Genomic DNA, 19,034 nt, shown 5'->3' with positions numbered 1-19,034 from the left:
TGACATATATAACTGACAGGTCATTAAGAAAAAGACAAATAACAGAAAAATAGACAAAAGATACAAGTTGGTAGTTTACAGATGAGGAAACCTGATTGGCCAATAAATAGGTGTTCTTCTTACTTGTAATTGTGGAAATGGCCATTAAAATATCAATGACATACCACTTGATGTTCTTCATATTGGCAAAAATGTCCAACAATATCAGATTTTTGTAGGACTGGACAGCAGTGGGAACTGTCATACACTGTGTAAATTGGTATAATCACTTTGGAGAACAGTTTAGCAAAATAAACTCTTGAAGCTATGGATACCCTTCAACTCTGAAATCCATTTTTAGGCAGTTTCTTGGAGACACTCTTGGACACGTGCATAAGGAGTCATGTACAGTAAGTCCTCTCTTAAAATCGTTGATAGGTGCTTGGAAGTGGACTTTAAAGAAAACCGTGTACATTACAGCAAGTCCTCAAATAACAATGTTTTGTTGTAAGCTTGATGGGGGAAAAATTGTTGGCCTCATCTGTTGCTTTGCTTAAAGTTACAGTTTCTAAGAACTTATCCACCTTAAATAAGGACTTACTGTATAAAGATGTTTATTGCAACATTGTTTAAAATGGGAAAAGCCATACATGGGCACCAAGGGGAGACTGGGAAAATAAATTGTGCTACACACATACAATAGTGCATAATAATGGGTTAAAATAAATAGAGTTATGTGGATTGCTTTGCCTAATCTTAGAAACATTTTGTTGAGTGGAATGACCAAATATTTAAATATGTCATTTATTTAGAGTTTAAAAGCATGCAAAAGAACACTAAGTGTGGATTCATATATGTGCAGTTAGAGTCCAAAAACATGCATGGAAGCCGGGCACGGTGGCTCATGCCCGTAATCCCAGAACTTTGGGAGGAGGAGGTGGGTGGATCACTTGAGGCCAGGAGTTTGAGACCAGCCTGGCCAACATGGCAAAACCCAGTCCCTACTAAAAACACAAAAATTAGTCAGGTGTAGTGGCACATGCCTGTAGTCCCAGATACTCAGTGGGGCTAGGACAGGATTGTCACTTGAACCTGGGAGGCAGAGGTTGCAGTAAGCTGAGATTGTGCCATTGCATTCCAGCCTGGGCAACTGAGCGAGACTCTGTCTCAAACAAACAAACAAACAAACTGCATGGGAATGACAAATGCCAAATTCAGGATGGGGGTCATCTCAGGAGAAGGAGTAGGGGAGAGAATGTCAATATCATACAGGAGTATCCAATAGCCTTCAATTATACCTGTAATGTTTTATTTAAAAAAAAAATCTGAAGGCAAGTATGGCAAAAAATATTAGATTTTCATAGAGCCAATGGTGGGAATATGAAGTCAGATATGTTATTCCTGTACTCTTCTGTGTGTTAGAATTATTTCATAAAAAGTTTCAAAAAAATGAATGAAATAAAAACAGAGTGCTGTAGGCCTGGAAAATGCCTACGCATTATAAAACGGTGGGCCCTCTCAAGACCCTTGGACTGAAGGAATTGAAGAAGGCTGTGTATCATGTCATTCAGCTCCTACAGAAGTTTAAATGAGAATAAACTTCATATAATTTTGTTCAAAAATGCAGTATTATATATAGTAGAAGGAATCAGTGGGTTGCAAAATAAAAATAACCTAATTCCATCCTCTGAGAAGATCAGAATTTGGGTCACCTAATCACTGGACAGGGTGAGTACGTTTAAAAATAGTTGACCACTTGTTTACTTGTATGTGTGTAACTTGGCCTGCCCCGTACCCCGGCTATGTTCCTTCCACTGAAGTATGAACTACGTTGTTTACTTGCCAAAAATATTTTGTTATTTAGAAAAAAGTAACAGCTAAGTCCTAGGATTATTTTCACATCGTTTAATTAATAGGTTTTTTTCCCCAAAGCACCTTTCGTAGGGTGCAAAGAATGTGGAACCCAGTCCTGAAAATGTCTTTGCTGCATTATTAACAGCTGACTCTCATTAGCTTGCTAATAGGTTCAACACGTGCTTCCTACTATTGGTGAGCAGGGTAGTGTGGTGGGAAAGCCCCGACGGAGGTCAAGAGAGCAGGGTCTTTGTTCTGTCTCAGTTGCCAGCAGCCGCTTTGGGCAAATCCATCTGGATCCATTTTTTCACTTGCAAAATGAAAGTGTTAAAAGTCTAATTCTAAGATACTAGGTCATGAGACTTTTGTCTCAGGTCCTGACTCTCCAGAGATGTGCCCAGTATGGATTGAGGAACCCATTATGAGATAATCTTCTCCCTTTCCTTTCTCTGTTAACCTCGATACCAAAGGGCCACGTCGCCGCTTCCCACCAAACTATGTAAGGTGGCAGAAAATGGTCTGTGTCATTTGCTCGCTCAGAGCTGCTGGAACTCAGGCATCGCCAGTGCCAAGTATGGCACTAGTCTGTCACTCAGATCCTAGCAGTTGGCTATAATAGCTATTCCCTTGAAAACAAGAAGTTCTATCCCCAGCTTATTCCAGAATATAAAAGTCAGGTTGACAGTTCAGCCAAAACAGTATGTAGAACAAGAATGAGAATAGTTTCCGTGTGGTCTTACTGGAAATAAGCAAAATTACAGATTAATTTAGTGAAGGACTAACCATGAATTACTCACTTCCTTAAAGACCCACTTTCTTTTTTATTTTTTTATTATTATTTATTTATTTATTTTTTGAGATGGAGGTTCACTCTTGTGGCCCAGGCTGGAGTGCAATGGCGTGATCTCGGCTCACTGCAACCTCCACCTCCCACGTTCAAGTGATTCTCCTGTCTCAGCCTCCCGAGTAGCTGGGATTACAGGGATGCGCCACCACGCCTGGCTAATTTTTGTATTTTTAGTAGAGACGAGGTTTTGCCATGTTGGCCAGGCTGGTCTCAAACTCCCAACCTCAGGTGATCCACCTGCCTCGGCCTCCCAAAGTGCTGGGATTACAGGCGTGAGCCACCACGCCCAACCTAAGGACCCACTTTCTAGCACACCAAACTACTATGGTCATGGCGTACCAAATCTAACTCTACTCATGGAGAAAGCAGTTGAGACCAATTGAATTTAGGAATTGGCTATGAAGTAGTTTAATAATGTTAATTTCCCCTAAAATTGTAACAGTATATTGAAAAGTATACCAACTTCTGACTTAATGTCTCACCAACTACTTTTACATGGTGTCGAACATTCAGCTTTATCGTATCCTCATTTGATCTTATTTTGCCCTTTTGCAGATTTAACAAAGCAGCCAAGGAGAAAAGGTGAAAAGTCATAATTAAGGCCTCACTTCTCCTTTCTATTTTTAAAAATACTTTCTTTAAAAATTCATAAAACAATCAACTCCATATTTGTTTATAGAAAGGTTTGCAATGGGTATTTCTGGCAAACTTTAGCAACATCATCAAACAAGTATATAAATATATTACTTACGACTTTGTTTGATAATCCTGCTACTGAATATTTATAATGTTAGCTACTTTACAAAATATTTTTGCAGTAGTATGTAAAGAAAACGAAGCCTATATTTAATGTTTGTGAATATTACCTAGAATAAAAAAAAATTTAAGTTGCTTTTCCATATAATTTTGGGATAAATGTCTAGTTTCTTATGTAACTTCCACAATTATATGAAATTTGTAGATTCGAAAGATTTGGCTTCCAAAATACCAAAGCAATTGCATTAACAATGTTAATAACATTTTAACATTTTGTACAGAGCACTTTCCCTGACGAAATTCCATGTGATCCTCACCCCAGCTATGAAGTCAGGCAGGTGTGATGTCCCTGTTTCATTGGCGAGGAAACTGCCTGAGAGATTAAGTGACAAGCCTGAGCTCTCACAGACAAGGTTGTCTTCTGCGTCCAAATCCCATGGTCTTTCTTCTACATAGCTCCACTTATACGTGGGGAACTGAGGCTGGTAAATTCGAAATGGCAAAGTGCCTCTTTGCTATACCTTTATATTTCGTAGAAGCTCTTTGCGAGCAGGAATTTTCCTCTGATTTGTTCTTTCTCTGCTCTATCTCCTAACAGCTAGAAGGGTTTTTGGCCCATAGTGGTTATTTAAGTAATGTCTGAGTAAGTAAATTAATATGTATGTTCTTTTTTTAGAACTATTTTTATTTTTATTTATTTATTTTTTATTTCAGACAGAGTCTCGCTCTGTCACCCAGACTAGAGTGCAGTGGTGCGAGCTCAGTTCACTGCAACCTCCGCCTCCTGGGTTCAAGTGATTCTCCTGCCTCAACCTCCCAAGTAGCTGGGATTACAGGCGCCCACCACCACGCCTGGCTTTTTTTTTTTTTTTAATTTTTTAATTTTTTTTATTTTTAGTAGAGATGGGGTTTCACCAAGTAGACTCCTGACCTCAAGTGATCTGCCTCCCTCGGCCTCCCAAAGTGCTGGGATTACAGACATAAGCCACCACACCCAGCCAATATGTATGTTCTTAAAGGAAGGAAACTGAGAGCCTCTGTGCCTCTGAACCAGAGAAGGATTGCCAGATAAAATACAAGATGCCCCATTCAATTTGAATTTGAGATGGACAATGTATAGCACTACACGGAACATACTTACATTAAAAAAATTACTCATTGTTCGTCTGAAATAGAATTTAATAGGGCATCTTCTCTTTCTGTTTACTAAATCTGGTAATGCTAAACTGGAGGGACTCGTTTCAGTTTTCAAATATTGGGACAAGAACAGAGTCCTGGGTAGTGATATAGTGTCTTTTAAAAAAATCTTTCTGACAGAATGTTTGACAAGCATCATCAAGTTAAATAGAACTATTCTGACTTGAGAATATATTTAGATCTTTCCTTCTTGGCATATTCCATTCAGAAAGTGAGAATGTGTAGGTCTGGAATCTATGTTTTGTGCAGGCGGCTTCCCCTGGGAAGTCCCGGTCCACATTTCCTTCTGAGGCTTGGAGAATGAGGTCAGCAGTGTGTGTGCTCATCACACTCGCCGGACCTGCCGATGGAGCTGAAGGCCTCCGGGAAGAAGGATTCTGAATGGCTGTAGTATTTGTCCATTGTAGATGAAACCAGGAATAAGCGGCTAAAAGCTCAGTGCTGAAAAGTACAGTATCACAGACCTGGGAAGGAACTAAAATAATTGAGAAAGTGATGGCACAAAGAGCAGAAAAATCCAGGGTGAGCAAGTGATAGCAGAGTGAAAGCCCCTGATGCACAAACCCAGTATTCTCTTCAACTCGAGTCAGATTTCACTGGGATTAAGTTGATATTGACAGCTCTGGGAATCTTGAGGTTGGCCATGTTGTCAGGTAAATGACTTTTCCTTAAGGATCCCAGGAAAGCTCCACAGTTCCTCTGAGGTGCTTATCTGAAGGAGCGTATAGAGAATACAGAGAGGCTCAGCACAGAGAAGCCACAGAGATGATTGAGCTATTTGGAAAACAAGACCTATGTGGAAAGATTTAAAAACACGCACCAAAAAAGAAGACTGACAGAGAAAGTTAACAGTGGTACTTGAGGGCAGAGCACACGTCTCATAGAATATCATAATGCAAGCCAACAGCAGCTATCTCAGTAGGCTGTGGAGAGTGACTGTAAGTAAAACCAATTTCCTGAGAACGGGAGTTGTAGACACTGGAATAGGTCACTGAGGATGGTTATAGAATCACCTTTTCAGGGGATCTAATAGGAGTCAATTCTTGTTTGCCAAGAATTACCAGTGGGTTATGTCTGAAGTGGAAGGATGAGTTAGCTAAGTTCCCGAGGTCCCTCCCAGTTACAAGAGTCTATTCTTTCCATAATTGACTGTGATAAAGTATATTAGAAGTATGAATTCCTCTTTTTACAGTATTACTAGAGGAAATACTAGTATACTCTTTCTTTGGATAGAGGATAAAATATTTTACCCAAAATAGTTAGAATGAGCTATTGGGTTTAAATATGAATCCTACTAACTTGCATCTGCGTAACAGTAAATATTTGGGAAAGCGGTTACTGCTATATGTGGCACTGCAGGGATTTCATGTTGAAGGAGGAAGAAGCAACTGTAACTAGCAGTTGCTGTGGGCCAGAGACTCTGCTAAACACTTTGCAAGGACATACTCATTGAATATTTTCAAAACCTGATCCAATTTTGGCCACAAAAAGGATGTGGCATTCATAACATGCTACAACATGGGTTAACCTTAAAAACACTGTGCTACATGAAAGAAGCTAGTCATAGAAACCACATATGTTATGATTCCATTTATATGAATGTCTAGAATGAGGCAAAGCTCTAGGGGCAGAAAGTAGATTAGTGCTGCCTAGAGCTGGGAGCATGTTGCGGCGCGGGGGCGGGGCTGGTGACTGCTCATGGGTATAGGGTTTCTTTTTGGGATGATAAAAATGTTCTAAAATTGATTCTAGTGATGATTGCACAACTATGTGAGTATACTATACAACATTTAAAAGTATACTTTAAATGAATCAACTATATAGTCTGTGAATTTTATCTCAATAAAGCTGTTTTTAAAAAAACTTTTAAAAACCCCCAGTGAGATATAATCACTATGCTATATTCCTTTTACAAAACTGCCTACAGGCTTGAATTGTTCAATTCAAATCAACGTGTTCTGTGACTCTAAGGAAGTGTCCAGACATCCACCTTGTATTTGGCTGTCTAAAGGCAACATTAAAATGCTGAAAAAACTTTGGAAAGAAGGCAAAAAACAGGTTCCCATTTCTTTGGTCCACTAGTTTACTTAACAGTTTTAAAGATGAGAAACGTGATTATAGCTTGACCCCAAGCCCTTTTTCCCCTCCTTACCCCTACCTTTAGATAAGTAGTTAAGAACATTTGAACCAAATAGTCTGTCACTGCCACACATGGCGAGGGCGGAGCTGCAGCCGTACTGTCCGGCAGTCACTGGCGGAACCTCCCAGCACTGCCCGGAAGGTGCACGCTGCACACACAGTCTAGTGGTCAGGGATGCTGCTTTAACTTCTCTCAGCCTCACCTGGAGATTGGGGAAAAATCGTATCTTCCTCCCAGAGCTGTTGTCAGGATAAAAGAATACTATTCGTATAAACTGTGTAGCACAATGCCCAGTGCATAGCAAGGATTCAGCAGACGATATGTATATTTTTAAATGGCGATCATCTCATGTAATGTAAGAAGAATCTACAAGCATTAAAAACATATTATTAAGGAAAAAGTAGGTTACAAAGTATTATGTACAGAATGCAAGCCCAGTTTTATTTAAAATATTTCTACAAATAGCGATGTGCACAAGAAAAAATGCTGCACATACATACACCAGATATTCAGTGGTTATCTCTGGGTGGAGGAATTATGTCAGTGAATTTTTTTACTTTCTTCTTTGTGCTTTTCTTTATTTCCGTAGTTTTCCACATGTATAGCTTATGTAATTAGAGTGATGGGAAGAATGGGGGCAGTGAGGAGGAGGATTTCATAGGATTCTAGAGGTTTTTAGAGCATCCTGTACTTCCAGGCTGGTGGCCTCCACCACCCTCACTTCCTTCCCAGGGCTTTTCTTCCTCCCTTGATGTGCAGTGGGGTCCAGTCTAATTCTGTTGTGGGCCCAGTGATGCTCATAGACACCCAACCAGCTTGCAGATTTAAGGATCAAGTCCTTTCTTAAACAGGAAAAAGTTAATGGTCTCTGATCAGTACTAGCAAGTATTGTGTCAAAATATTCTAAATTATTACTCAGATGTGTAGTCACATGAATAAGGATATGGTGGCCTTATTTGACACTTCAACAGGGTGGGATTTGCTTGGAGTAACTTCCACATAACTGTAGCAGGAGCATCTACAGAGCATGCCAGGCTTGCAGCACGCATCAAAGGCGTGAGGTCAGTACCGCAGAAGGCTAACTTCCCCATACCTTGTCTGGCTCAATCCCTGTTGGTAAAATAGAATTTGAATGAAATTAATGGATATGTGTGTAAGACGTAGATATTTTATTTTCCATGCAATGCATTCAGTTTTAAAATGGAGAGTGCAATATTTTCAGTCTTCTAAACTAAAAATATTTGAGTTGTGGTCATGATATTTGCCTTCCTCTCACCATGCCTGAGAACTCCATAAATCACTTCTCTCAGGCATGTTATGTAAACTAAGGGTTACAGGCAATAAGGCGGCATTCTAAAAGGAGAAGTCCTGGGTAGTTTCATTTGTTTGGGGGTGGTTTGAAAATTACATTAAAAAAAATGGGGACAACAAAGACAACCAAAAAAAAATCTATCATGGACATAATATTCAAAAGACTTGGTTCCCTATATCTATGAATTAGAAGTGTGTTTCTTATCATCAGTGGGTTCATCTCAGGCCTTGACCAGTGTCCCTGCTGCCCCAAGGGAATCAGGCACTATTGCATTAGCTGACTCCAATCAGCAATTACCTTTAGAGGAGGCAGAGTTCAGAAGCCATAAAAAATAAAAACAAGAAAAAATTTAAAAATGGGGCACAAACTTAGCATTTTCCTTAGGTTTATGGTACAGTGGATGAATTCAGTGGAATTGAACCAGTGATGCCTGTCTGCAAATTCCAGTACATTTTACATTTATTTTGGTTTGCAACATCAGTTTGTCTATTGTAGTTAATCTTTTTTTTTTTTTTTTTTTTTTTTTTTTTTTTTTTTTTTTTTTTATAGAAAGACTGTCATGAGTTATTTATGTAGTCACCACAAAATGCCAGGCAATTTTTAGCTAAAACTTCACAGTAACTCCCTTGTAAACAAATGCTAACCAGAGCAGCCACGCATTTCTGAAAGGTATTACATAAACATCAGGCAGTTTGTATAAACAGGCCTGGAGTCCCCCCCCCCTTTTTTTTTAATATAAGTAACAATTTTAGTTTGTTGTGGTAAAATTCACACAACATAAAATTCAGCATTAACCATTTTAAAGTGTACAATTCAGTAACAGTTAGTGTATTTACGATGTTGTACAACTATCGCCAATATCTAGTTCCAGAACATTTCATCATCCCAAAAGGAAACCCTGTGCTCAGTAAGCAGTTACAGCCCATTGCCCGTCACCCCCATCCCCTGGTGATCATTAGTCTGTTTTCTGGCTCCATGAATCTGCCTATTCTGGATATCTTATATTAATGGAATCATACAGTGTGTGGCCTTTTGTGTGGTGTTTTGTTCATACACTTGTTTTCAAGGTTCATCCATGTTGTAGCATGATCCATCAGCACTTCATTCTTTTATTCTTTTTTATTTTTTATTTTTATTTTTATTTTTTTGAGACAGGGTCTCGCTGTGTCACCAGGCTGGAGCACGGTGGTGCAATCTCAGCTCACTGCAAACTCCACCTCCCAGGTTCAAGGGGTTCTTCTGCCTCAGCCTCCCAAGTAGCTGGGATTACAGGCATTTGCCACCACACCCAGCCAATTTTTGTGTTTTTAGTAGAGACAGGGTTTTACTATATTGGCTAGGCTGATCATGAACTCCTCACCTCAAGTGATCCACCTGCCTTGACCTCTCAGAATGCTGGGATTACAGGTATGAGCCACTATGCCCAGCCCAGTACTTCATTCTTTTAAATGGCCAAATAATATTCCATTGAATGGGTATACCACAAATTTGTTTATCCATTCATCAGTTGATGGATATTTGGGTTATTTGCACCTTTTGGTTATTGTAAACAGTGCTGCTATGAACACTACTACACAAGATTTTGTTTGAACAATGTATTCCATTTTTAGGAAGGGAGTTGCTCAGTAATATGGTAATTCATTGTTTAACTTATTGAGGAACAGCCACTTTTCCACAGAGGCTGTGTCATTTTATATTCCCAGCAGCAATAATTTCTTTTCTTTTTTTCTTTTTTCTTTTTTTTTTTGAGACACAGTCTCGCTCTGTCACCCAGGCTGGTATGCAGTGGTGTGATCACAGCTCACTGCAGCCTCAACTTCTCAGGCTCAAGCAATCCTGCTGCGTCAGCCTCCTGAACTACAATGTGCACCACAATGCCCAACTAATATTTTATTTTTTTTGTAGAGACAGGGTCTTGCCGTGTTGCTCAGGCTGGTCTTGAACTTCAACTCCTGGGCTCAAGTGATCCTCCCATCTTAACCTCCCCAAGTGATGGGATTACAGGCATGAGTCTTCATTTCTGGCCCAGGGTTTCAATTTACCTCCGTCCATCTTGGCAATACTTGTTACTGTCAGGGTTTTTTTGTTTTTTGTTTTTTTTGATTTATTTTGTTTTTGCAGCCATCCTAGTGGGTGCGAAGCGGTATCTCATTGTGATTTTGACTTGCATTTCCATAATGACTAATGATTTTGAGGATTTTAAAAATGTGCTTATTGGCCATTTGTATATCTTTTTTGGAGAAATGTCTGTTCAAGTTCTCTTCCCCTTTTTGGAATGGGTTTGTCATTGTTGTTGTTAAGTTGTAAGAGTTCTTTATATATCCTGGAGACTAGACACCAATCGGATATATGATTTGCAAATATTTTATCCCATTCTATGTGTTTTTTCACTCTCTTGATAGTATCCTTTGATACACAAAAGTTTTCAATTTTGGTGAAGTTCAGTTTACCTATTTTTTCTTTTGTTGCTTGCATTTTTGGTGCCGTATCTCAGAAACCATTATCAAATCCAACATGATGAAAATTTACCCTATATTTTCCTGTGGAAATTTTAGTTCTTATATTTAGGTCTTTGATTGATTTTACTTTTTATTTAGAGTAAGATAAGGGCTCAGCTTCATCTTTTGCATGTGAATATCCAAATGGCCTAGATTGAGTGTTTTTTGTTTGTTTGTTTGCTTTTTGGGACAGCATCTCACTCTGTTGCCCAGGCAGGAGTGCGGTGGCACCATCACAGCTCACTGCAGCCTCAACCTCCCAGGCTCAATTGATCTTCCCACCTCAGCTTCCCGAGTAGTGGGAACTCTTAGCCAGCACACTACGGCAGGCACCTGGCTAATTTTTGTATTTTTTGTAGAGAGGTGGTTTCGCCGTATTGCCCAGGCTGGTCTTGAATATCTGGGCTCAGGCGATTCGCCCACCTCAGCCTCCCAAAGTGCTGGATTTAGAGGCAGGAGCTGCTGCACCTAGCCTCTGTGTTGAGTGTTTTTGTCCTGAAAAGGTGTGGGATTTTATCAAACTCTTTTTCTGTATCAGTTGAGAAGATCATGTGGTTTCCCTATATTCTGCTAATGCGGTACACTTGTATTAGTTTTCTAGGCTGCCATAACAAAGTACCACAGACCAAATGCCTTAAAACAACAGAAAACACAGTTCTGGAGGCCAGAAGTAGAATACATATACTGTTCTCATTAAGCCTTACTGTTACCTAATGGCACTCAGGTACTGTCATCATCCCCATTTTTCAGATGAAGAAACTGAGGTACAGAGAGGTAAAGTTTTGTAGGATCATACAGCTAATCAGAGGTGGTGCTGGGATTTGGGCCCAGGCTGTGTGCTTCTGAGTCTGCACTGTTAACCATAATACTATGCGGTCAAGTTTATTCACATGACTCAGCCTGTTTCCTCATTAACAGATGAGGATAACAGCTCTTATACTTCAGGGCTGTTGTGAGGGTTAAGTGTTGGATGAGTATGAAACAGCCCCATGAATGAAGATAACCAGCTGGGAGGGCTATGAACTGGCCACCCATGGTCGTGTGTACAGTTGACCAGAAATAGGGTGATGGGGCAGTGACGAGTCCTTGGATTCAGGTCAGGCACTTTGCCTCCAGCAAGCACGAGTCCCCACAGACAGTGACAACAGAAGGCTTTCAGAGACTTCGTTGTGCTGACGCTGCTGATGTTCCCCAGCACATTCTCTCCACCCAGACAGGCAGAGGTCCTTTTATTTCTAGATAACAAAACTTGGCTGCTGGACACACCGCTAACATGTAGGAGAGGTGGAATTTGAACCCAGGTTCCAGAGCCGGCGCCACCTTAGCTCCCACGTTCCCTTCCTCATTCTTACTGTTGCTCCCACGTCCTGTCCCGCACACCTCAGAGCCTGCAGTGGGACAGTTCAGTATTCCTGGAATGCTGCTCTCACCACCACGTGTAAACATACTCTGCCTGACTCACGGACTAGCTCTTATGCCGCCCACACCACGAGCCTTCCTGCTCCAAACCCAGAAATGTAATGTCATCGCCACCTCCTGGGATGGGAGCCTCCGCAGCCTTGTATTCCCCGCATTGGTACTCAACATCCTAGGGTAGTTTTCTCCTTCCCCACAGTTGCTAGGGTGGAGGAACCTTAAGGGCTTAGCCATGTAACCGCCACTGCCCCATAACTAAGCCCTTTCGTAATGTGTTCCTTGTAGAGTTGGGTACTGTGCAGCTATGGGACAGGGATGGGTGGGCAGAGGGGGTGCCAGGCAGAGGCAGGAGGCCAGACCATCACACCAGAGAGCTCTGTAGGGCTCAGAGACACTTTGATCTGCATTCTGGCCATTTAGTCATGTATGTAGCAGTAACTAAGGAGTGTGTCTGTTACAAAATAGTGCACCAGTCAACATCAGATCATGGTTTCCACCAGGAGTCCACAAAAGAATCTCTGTGGAACTTCACAGAAATACAGAATGCCAGACATCCATCACAGACCTGCTGAGTTGGCATCTCTGGGAGGTAGGACCTGGGCAGTTGTAATTTTTTGTTTGTTTGTTTGTTTGTTTGTTTGAGACGGAGTCTCGCTCTTTCGCCCAGGCTGGAGTGCAGTGGCGCAATCTCGGCTCACTGCAAGCTCCGCCTCCCGGGTTCATGCCATTCTCCTGCCTCAGCCTTCTCAGTGGCTGGGACTACAGGCGCCCGCCAGCACTCCCAGCAATTTTTTTGTATTTTTAGTAGAGACGGGGTTTCACCGTGTTAGCCAGGATGGTCTCGATCTCCTGACCTGGTGATCCACCCGCCTCGGCCTCCCGAAGTGCTGGGATTACAGGCGTGAGCCACCGGGTCCGGCCCGGCAGTTGTAATTTTTAAAGCTTCACATACGTGACAAACAGTGACACTGGTGACCTTCAGGGAGGGAAGGTGAGAGGAGGACTATTCACATTTGTCTTTTTTGAATTTTGAACTAGGTAATGATATTATGTGTTCAAAAAATAATGTTTAAAAACCATAAGCTCACTCGTACTATATGTTGTTTATGTTTAAATATCTGTGTAGTAGGAGGATAAGGATTAAAACGTGCCCAGAGATGGTAGCACACTGCTAGAGGTGGGAGGGGAAAGGTGGAAGTGAGGGTTTGGTTCCATTTGTAATGTTTTATTTGTTTAAAAAGAGACACCTCAGGCACAATGGCAAAATCTATTCAATTTGTGAGGTGAGTATACTGGATTTGTTATGTTATTTTCTGTTTGAAAGATTTTGTAATTAAGAACAAATATTTAAAAGTAAAACAAAATATGAAATGTTCATAGCTAGCTCCCACGTGCTCCTAGCTAGTGACTAAGGAGAGTGATGGGAAAGGTGAAGTGCAGGCCTGTGGCGCTTAACAGCAGGGAGTCGTTCTGAGAAACGCGCTCACTAGGCGATGTTGTCTGTGCGGGAGCATCACAGAGTGCATTTACACAGACCTGGATGGTGGAGCCTGCCATGCACCTAGGCTACATAGTGTGGGCTATTGTGCCTAGAGCACAAACCTGTACAGCATGTTACTGTACTGAATACTGCAGGCAATTATAACACAATGGTATTTGGGTATCTAAGCATAGAAAAGATACAGTAACAATATGGCATAAAAGAGAAAAAATGGTACACCCGTATAGGGAACTTACCATAAATGGAGCTTACAGGACTGGCAGTTGCGCTGGGGAAGTCAGGGAGTGAATGGTGAGTGAATGTGAAGGCCTAGAACATTACCGTACACTACTGTAGACTTCATAAGCACTGCTTAGACTACACTACACTGATTTTTAAAAATTTTTTCTTGTTTTAATAATAAGTTAACCTTAGGGCCAGGCGTGGTGGCTCATGCCTGTAATCCCACGGCTTTAGGAGGCCAAGGTGGAAGGACTGAGACCAGGAATTCGAGATCAGCCTTGGCAATCATAGACCCGTCTCTACAAAAAACTTTTTAAATTAGCCAGGTGCAGTGGCATGCACTTGTAGTCCTGGTTACTGGGGAGGCTGAGGAGGGAGGATCGCTTGAACCCAGGAGTTCCAGGCTGCAGTGAGCTGTGATGGTGCCACTGCACTTCAGCCTGGGCAATAGAGTGAGACCCTGTCTCAAAAAAATAAATAAATAAAAATAACCTTAGCTGACTGTAACTTTTTGCTTTTATAAAAGGTTTATTTTTTGATTTTTTAGAACTTTTTGACTCTTTTGCAATAATACAGCTTAAAACAAACAAGTTATACAGCTGTACAAAAACATTTTCTTTCTTTATATCCTTATTCTATACACTTTTTCTATGTTTAAAGTTTTCTGTTTTTTACTTTTTAAACTTCTTTGTTAAAAACTTAAGATGTAAACCCTCACATGAGCCTTGGCCTACACGGGGTCAGGATCATCATTATCACTGCTTCCACCTCCACATCTTGTCCCCCTGGAAAGTCTGCAGGGGCCATAACACCCATGGAACTGTCACCTCCTACGATAACAGTGCCTTCTTCTGGATACCTCCTGCGGGACCTGCCTGAGGCTGTTTTATAGTTAACTTTTTGTTTAATAAGTAGAAGGCGTATACTCTAAAATAATGAATAGATGTATAGTATAGTAAATACATAAACCAGTACCATCGTCATTGATTATCAAGTGTTATGCACTGTGCATAATTGCATGGGCTTGAATTTTATGACTGGCCGGGCAGTAGGTTTGTTTACACCAGCATCACCACAGACACGTGAGTAAATGCATTGACCTACAACATCACCAGGCGATGGGAATTTTTCAGCTCCATTATGGTGCTATGGGACTCCAATCATATACATGGTCTGTCATTGACTGAAACGTCATGTGGTGCATGACTGTATGGATCAGCCTCACTAAGAATTAAGAGTCAGGGGCTTCTATACATTAATAGTATCAGTCACGCATGAAACACGAGTAGCGTGGGTGAGGTCCCTGGCCTGCACCGCTGTAGCGTGGGTGAGGTCCCTGGCCTGCACCGCTGTAGTGTGGGTGAGGTCCCTGGCTTGCACTCCCGTCCTAAGTATTTGTTTCTTTTTGTTTCAGGTGTTTGTGGCCAGTCCTCACAAAACACAGCCTATTGTGGAGATTCTGTTAAAGAATCAGCCCAAACTCATTGAGTTTCTGAGCAGCTTTCAAAAAGAAAGGGCGGATGATGAGCAGTTCGCTGATGAGAAGAACTACTTGATTAAACAGATTCGAGACTTGAAGAAAACAGCACCTTGAAGAGCTCCCTAGCCCCTGTCACAGTCATTCGTCTCATTTGTCCAGTTTGTACAATGTGATATGTCAGAAAGCCATCATTCTTGGGAAGACTTTGGAGGTGCCTATTTTTTTCTGTTGTAATTGTTCTGCGTAGATGGAATATAAACATTTGAATGGAAAAAAATTAACCTAGAATAATATATTCATTTTAATCAAGTCTGTGATTATTTATGTGAAATCAGAGCCATTGTATTAGGTGTTGATAAAAACGATTTTAACTTGCAGACGTGAGCCCCTGGGCACCATGAGCCACTAAACGGGAGCTCAAATGACAGGTATCACCAAGTCTTCAAGGAGGACTGAGTTCTCAGGAGAGAACTGGGAATGGGGCCAGGGTGCAAAAGTGCTTTGCCCGTCTGTAGGTAGACACACAGATCGCTCAGGGCACTGCGAGATCCCAAAAGGTAACATTAATGTTTTCAGTCATTGTGTGTCCTTCGTTGCTGCCAATGTCTTTGGATGGTAATCAGTGCATCCATACCTCCTGGAATCCAGTGCTCCCACTCAGCTCAGTCTCCCGTCCCTCCCTGTCCTGCATTTCATCCCAACTCCTCAGTGTGGCCTCAGTGGGCGCGCCCATGCCTCCTGCAGTCCAGGTGAGCAGGGGAACAACTGAGCAGGAACAGGATGGATCAACAAGGGTCATGGGGAATAGGGGACCCACAGGGTGAGACCTGCTTGCTGGAGAACTGCAAACACGTGGCTCTGGATAGAGTCACAGCTGTCACAGATTGACTTCCAGAGAGTGAGTGAGGGACAGAATATTTCCTTCATAATCATCATGGGTGAATGCTTTCTGCTGTAAGTGTATTTTAGAGTGGGAATCACCGTAGTGGAACGCCCAGCAGGCACAAACCATGGGTCCAGGGAGTCTCAGTGAGGAACTTTTATCAATAGGAGGACATAACCATCGGAAGGAGAAATGATTCATGTGTGAAAAAATTCTCAGATCCATCAATAAATTGTTTTCAGTTTGTTTTCTAATAAGCTGTCATTCTATAATTGCCCATCACAGTCTTTAGTGAACACATAGAAAACCTATACTGTTTTGGTCCTGAATAGTCTCTTGCAACCAGGATGATTGAGGTATTAATTCATCTTCCTTATAAAAAGGCATGGAATCAAAAATATTTTAAAAGGCCGTGGTTTCGTTTCAGACATCAAGCATCTAAAACGGGATTTTAAAGCGATACTTTACAAGACATGAAAGGCACAATTGTTGATCTGTATTTTTTATACTTCAGTTTCTAAATCATGAGTCGTTGCCTTCCACAGGAACCCTCCCTTTTTACAATACTTGAGTGTTGTGTACTTTCTCTTCAGTCAGGTGTTTCTGTGCCCAGAGAGGGAAAGAGAAATGTGTTCTCCAAGATTGATCCCCTTTGTAGATTTTGTACCTGAAAAATTACCTGGGAGGGCACCACCCTTGGCTAGGTCCAGGTGTGTGTCTCTTTCTTGCCTGGCATGGACCCCGAGGCAAGTGATGTGGGGCCTGGCGCACCTCCCCGCTTTGGCAGCTGTGGCCTCTCTGACCAGTGCCCTTGCAGGAGGCTGGCCGGAGCAGCCTGATGACCTGCACTCTTTAGTCACGGACGTCAGATTATTTCTATAACATTCCCTGACAGTTCAGAGTCCCTTCAAATCGCACTTTTCTGGTTTTGCTTTTTTAATTAAAAGAGATGAGTGTAAGTATAAAAAATGAAGGTGAAATAACCATTGGAAATGTATTTGATTGCTTAATACTGTTCCACAACATTTTGGGATGTATGTTTTCCTTTGGAGAGTAAGGCCTTATTACTATTCTTTTCTGATAAAGAAAACATTTTATTTCCTTTGGGCTTGCGTTAGCTCTTTCCTAGCAACCCATTATCCCAGCTCAGTACCTTTCAAACAGAACGCTAGGAGTCTGGGGTTTTGTTGTGACCTAAATTTGTAAGTTATTAATGTGAAAAGCGGAGCAGGAAGCTCACAGATTTGTTTGCACAAAGTTCACTGTAAATACTGTGAGAATTGAATTCTGAAAAGGTCACATTTAGTGATTTCAAAAGCACACATTTAAATGAAGACTGACTAAATAAAACGTACCACACACTTCTTGGTTGGTTTCATTCCATTGCATGCTGTGTGGCTGTGTGTGTTCTTGTCACCATTCCAGGCAGGGAAACCCTTATGCTGCCCCAGGGCCCCAGCACACCTTCCTGTATGCCCCACCAACCAGTGACCCTGCACCTGTCCCATCTTCCAAGCTACACTAACCACCATTGACTAGGCAGCGCCTAGTCAACACTAAATCTACACATCCCACGGTTGATGCCTCCCCATACCTGGAAGTCTTTCCCATTTCATAACTGAGGACATTGAGGTTCTGAGGTGGTTCTGAGTGGTTCAAAGATCCTGGACCTAGTGTGGGATACCCTAGATACAAGCCCACGGTGGCCCGAGGCCAAATTCCTGTTCTCTCTCTCTCTCTCGCCTTCATCATCAAGGCTGTGAACTAGGGACGGGCCAGAGCATCAGAAACCATGTGGAACTCTCCCCCACTGCTGCCTGGGAGGTTCCCCAGCTGGGAGGGTCCTCGCGTTAGGCCAGCAGGGACTGAGATCATAATGTTCCTGGACCAGGTTCTTGGCCAGAGCCAGGCATCTGCCCAGAAGTTAGGATTCCTCCTGGAGAAAACGCTCAGGAGCACCCACCCCTTGGAAATGTCCCAGACTCTCAGCCTCATGGGTGGGCCTCCTTTGATGGTTCTAGGGGAGCAATGTGGCTGTCCAAAGAGGGGCTGTGAGCTTCCCACAGCTCCCCTCACTAGCCAGACTGGTTTGTCCACATTTCCCGTGAGACACAGCTGCTGTGAACCACAGCAGTCTAGAAATTACACAAGACTGAAAGTGATTGTAACAATGTGAAGGAAAATTAAACTCAAAAATTCCTGGAATCATTTTAGTTGTTTCAAAATAGATTTACAAATCTTGCTGGTCTGTTTTATTAGAGGATATTACGATTTTACGTCTTTTCTCGTTTTACCATTTTATCCAAAATATTATACATATGGCATGAATGAGTACCATCGCTCCGTGGGTGTTCTTGTGGAAAGGCTTTAGATATTGCATTGGGGCTCACAATTGGATAAAGGTCTGAAACATACACTATTGGGAAACCCTGAAAAGCTAGACTTAGTCTACCTAAAAAGATTGAAAAGGTTGAAGATGGATGTAAACAAGGTGTGATTTCATTTCTGAAACATGGAAACTGCTGTGATGTAGCTGCCATAATGAAAGCACAGCAAAGCTGAGTGTTCAGCCTGGTCTGTACTAACCCCATACAGACATCTCAAGCCTCCACCTGACGAAAGGAAATTTGGACCACAGAGAGGGTGAGTAAATCCCTCCAGATCAGACAGCTAGTCACAGAGCCAGGATTTAGGGCCAAGGCTGACCCCAAGGTCCGTGTCTTTGGAAACGAGACTGCAAATTCAGGGCCCTCGGCCTGTTCTTCAGCTCTCTGCCCCTGGACAGAGAACCATCTCCTGGCCCCCACTGAAAAAGGAATCCTGGATACCAGTGCTAAAGAATAACTTACCGGAAAGATTTCGAAAGCTAGATTCATTCAAAGGGGTAGGTAACTTAACTTCACTTGGTTGTCTGATGTTTGGAAGATCTAATTAGACCTCCCCTTGTAG

The 19,034-nt window shown here is 42.0% G+C and overlaps 1 protein-coding gene across 13 annotated transcripts in view; it reads left to right on the top strand.

Moving 5' to 3' along the window:
* CAB39L (calcium binding protein 39 like) overlaps positions 1–17,446 on the top strand; it is a 135,714-nt gene extending 118,268 nt beyond the window's left edge. For all 13 annotated transcript variants that reach the window (XM_077974375.1, XM_077974368.1, XM_077974372.1 and 10 more), the window contains one exon: positions 15,137–17,446. In XM_077974375.1, coding sequence (XP_077830501.1) covers positions 15,137–15,316 — 180 coding nt within the window. In that variant the 3' untranslated portion in view covers positions 15,317–17,446. The remainder of the gene's footprint in view (positions 1–15,136) is intronic.
* The last annotated feature ends 1,588 nt before the right edge of the window (positions 17,447–19,034 follow it).

Source organism: Macaca mulatta, chromosome 17, assembly GCF_049350105.2.
Source record: "Macaca mulatta isolate MMU2019108-1 chromosome 17, T2T-MMU8v2.0, whole genome shotgun sequence".
Classification (NCBI taxonomy): domain Eukaryota; kingdom Metazoa; phylum Chordata; class Mammalia; order Primates; family Cercopithecidae; genus Macaca; species Macaca mulatta.
The sequence above is the reverse complement of the archived record's forward strand: the minus strand, read 5'-3'. Positions and strand labels throughout refer to the sequence as shown.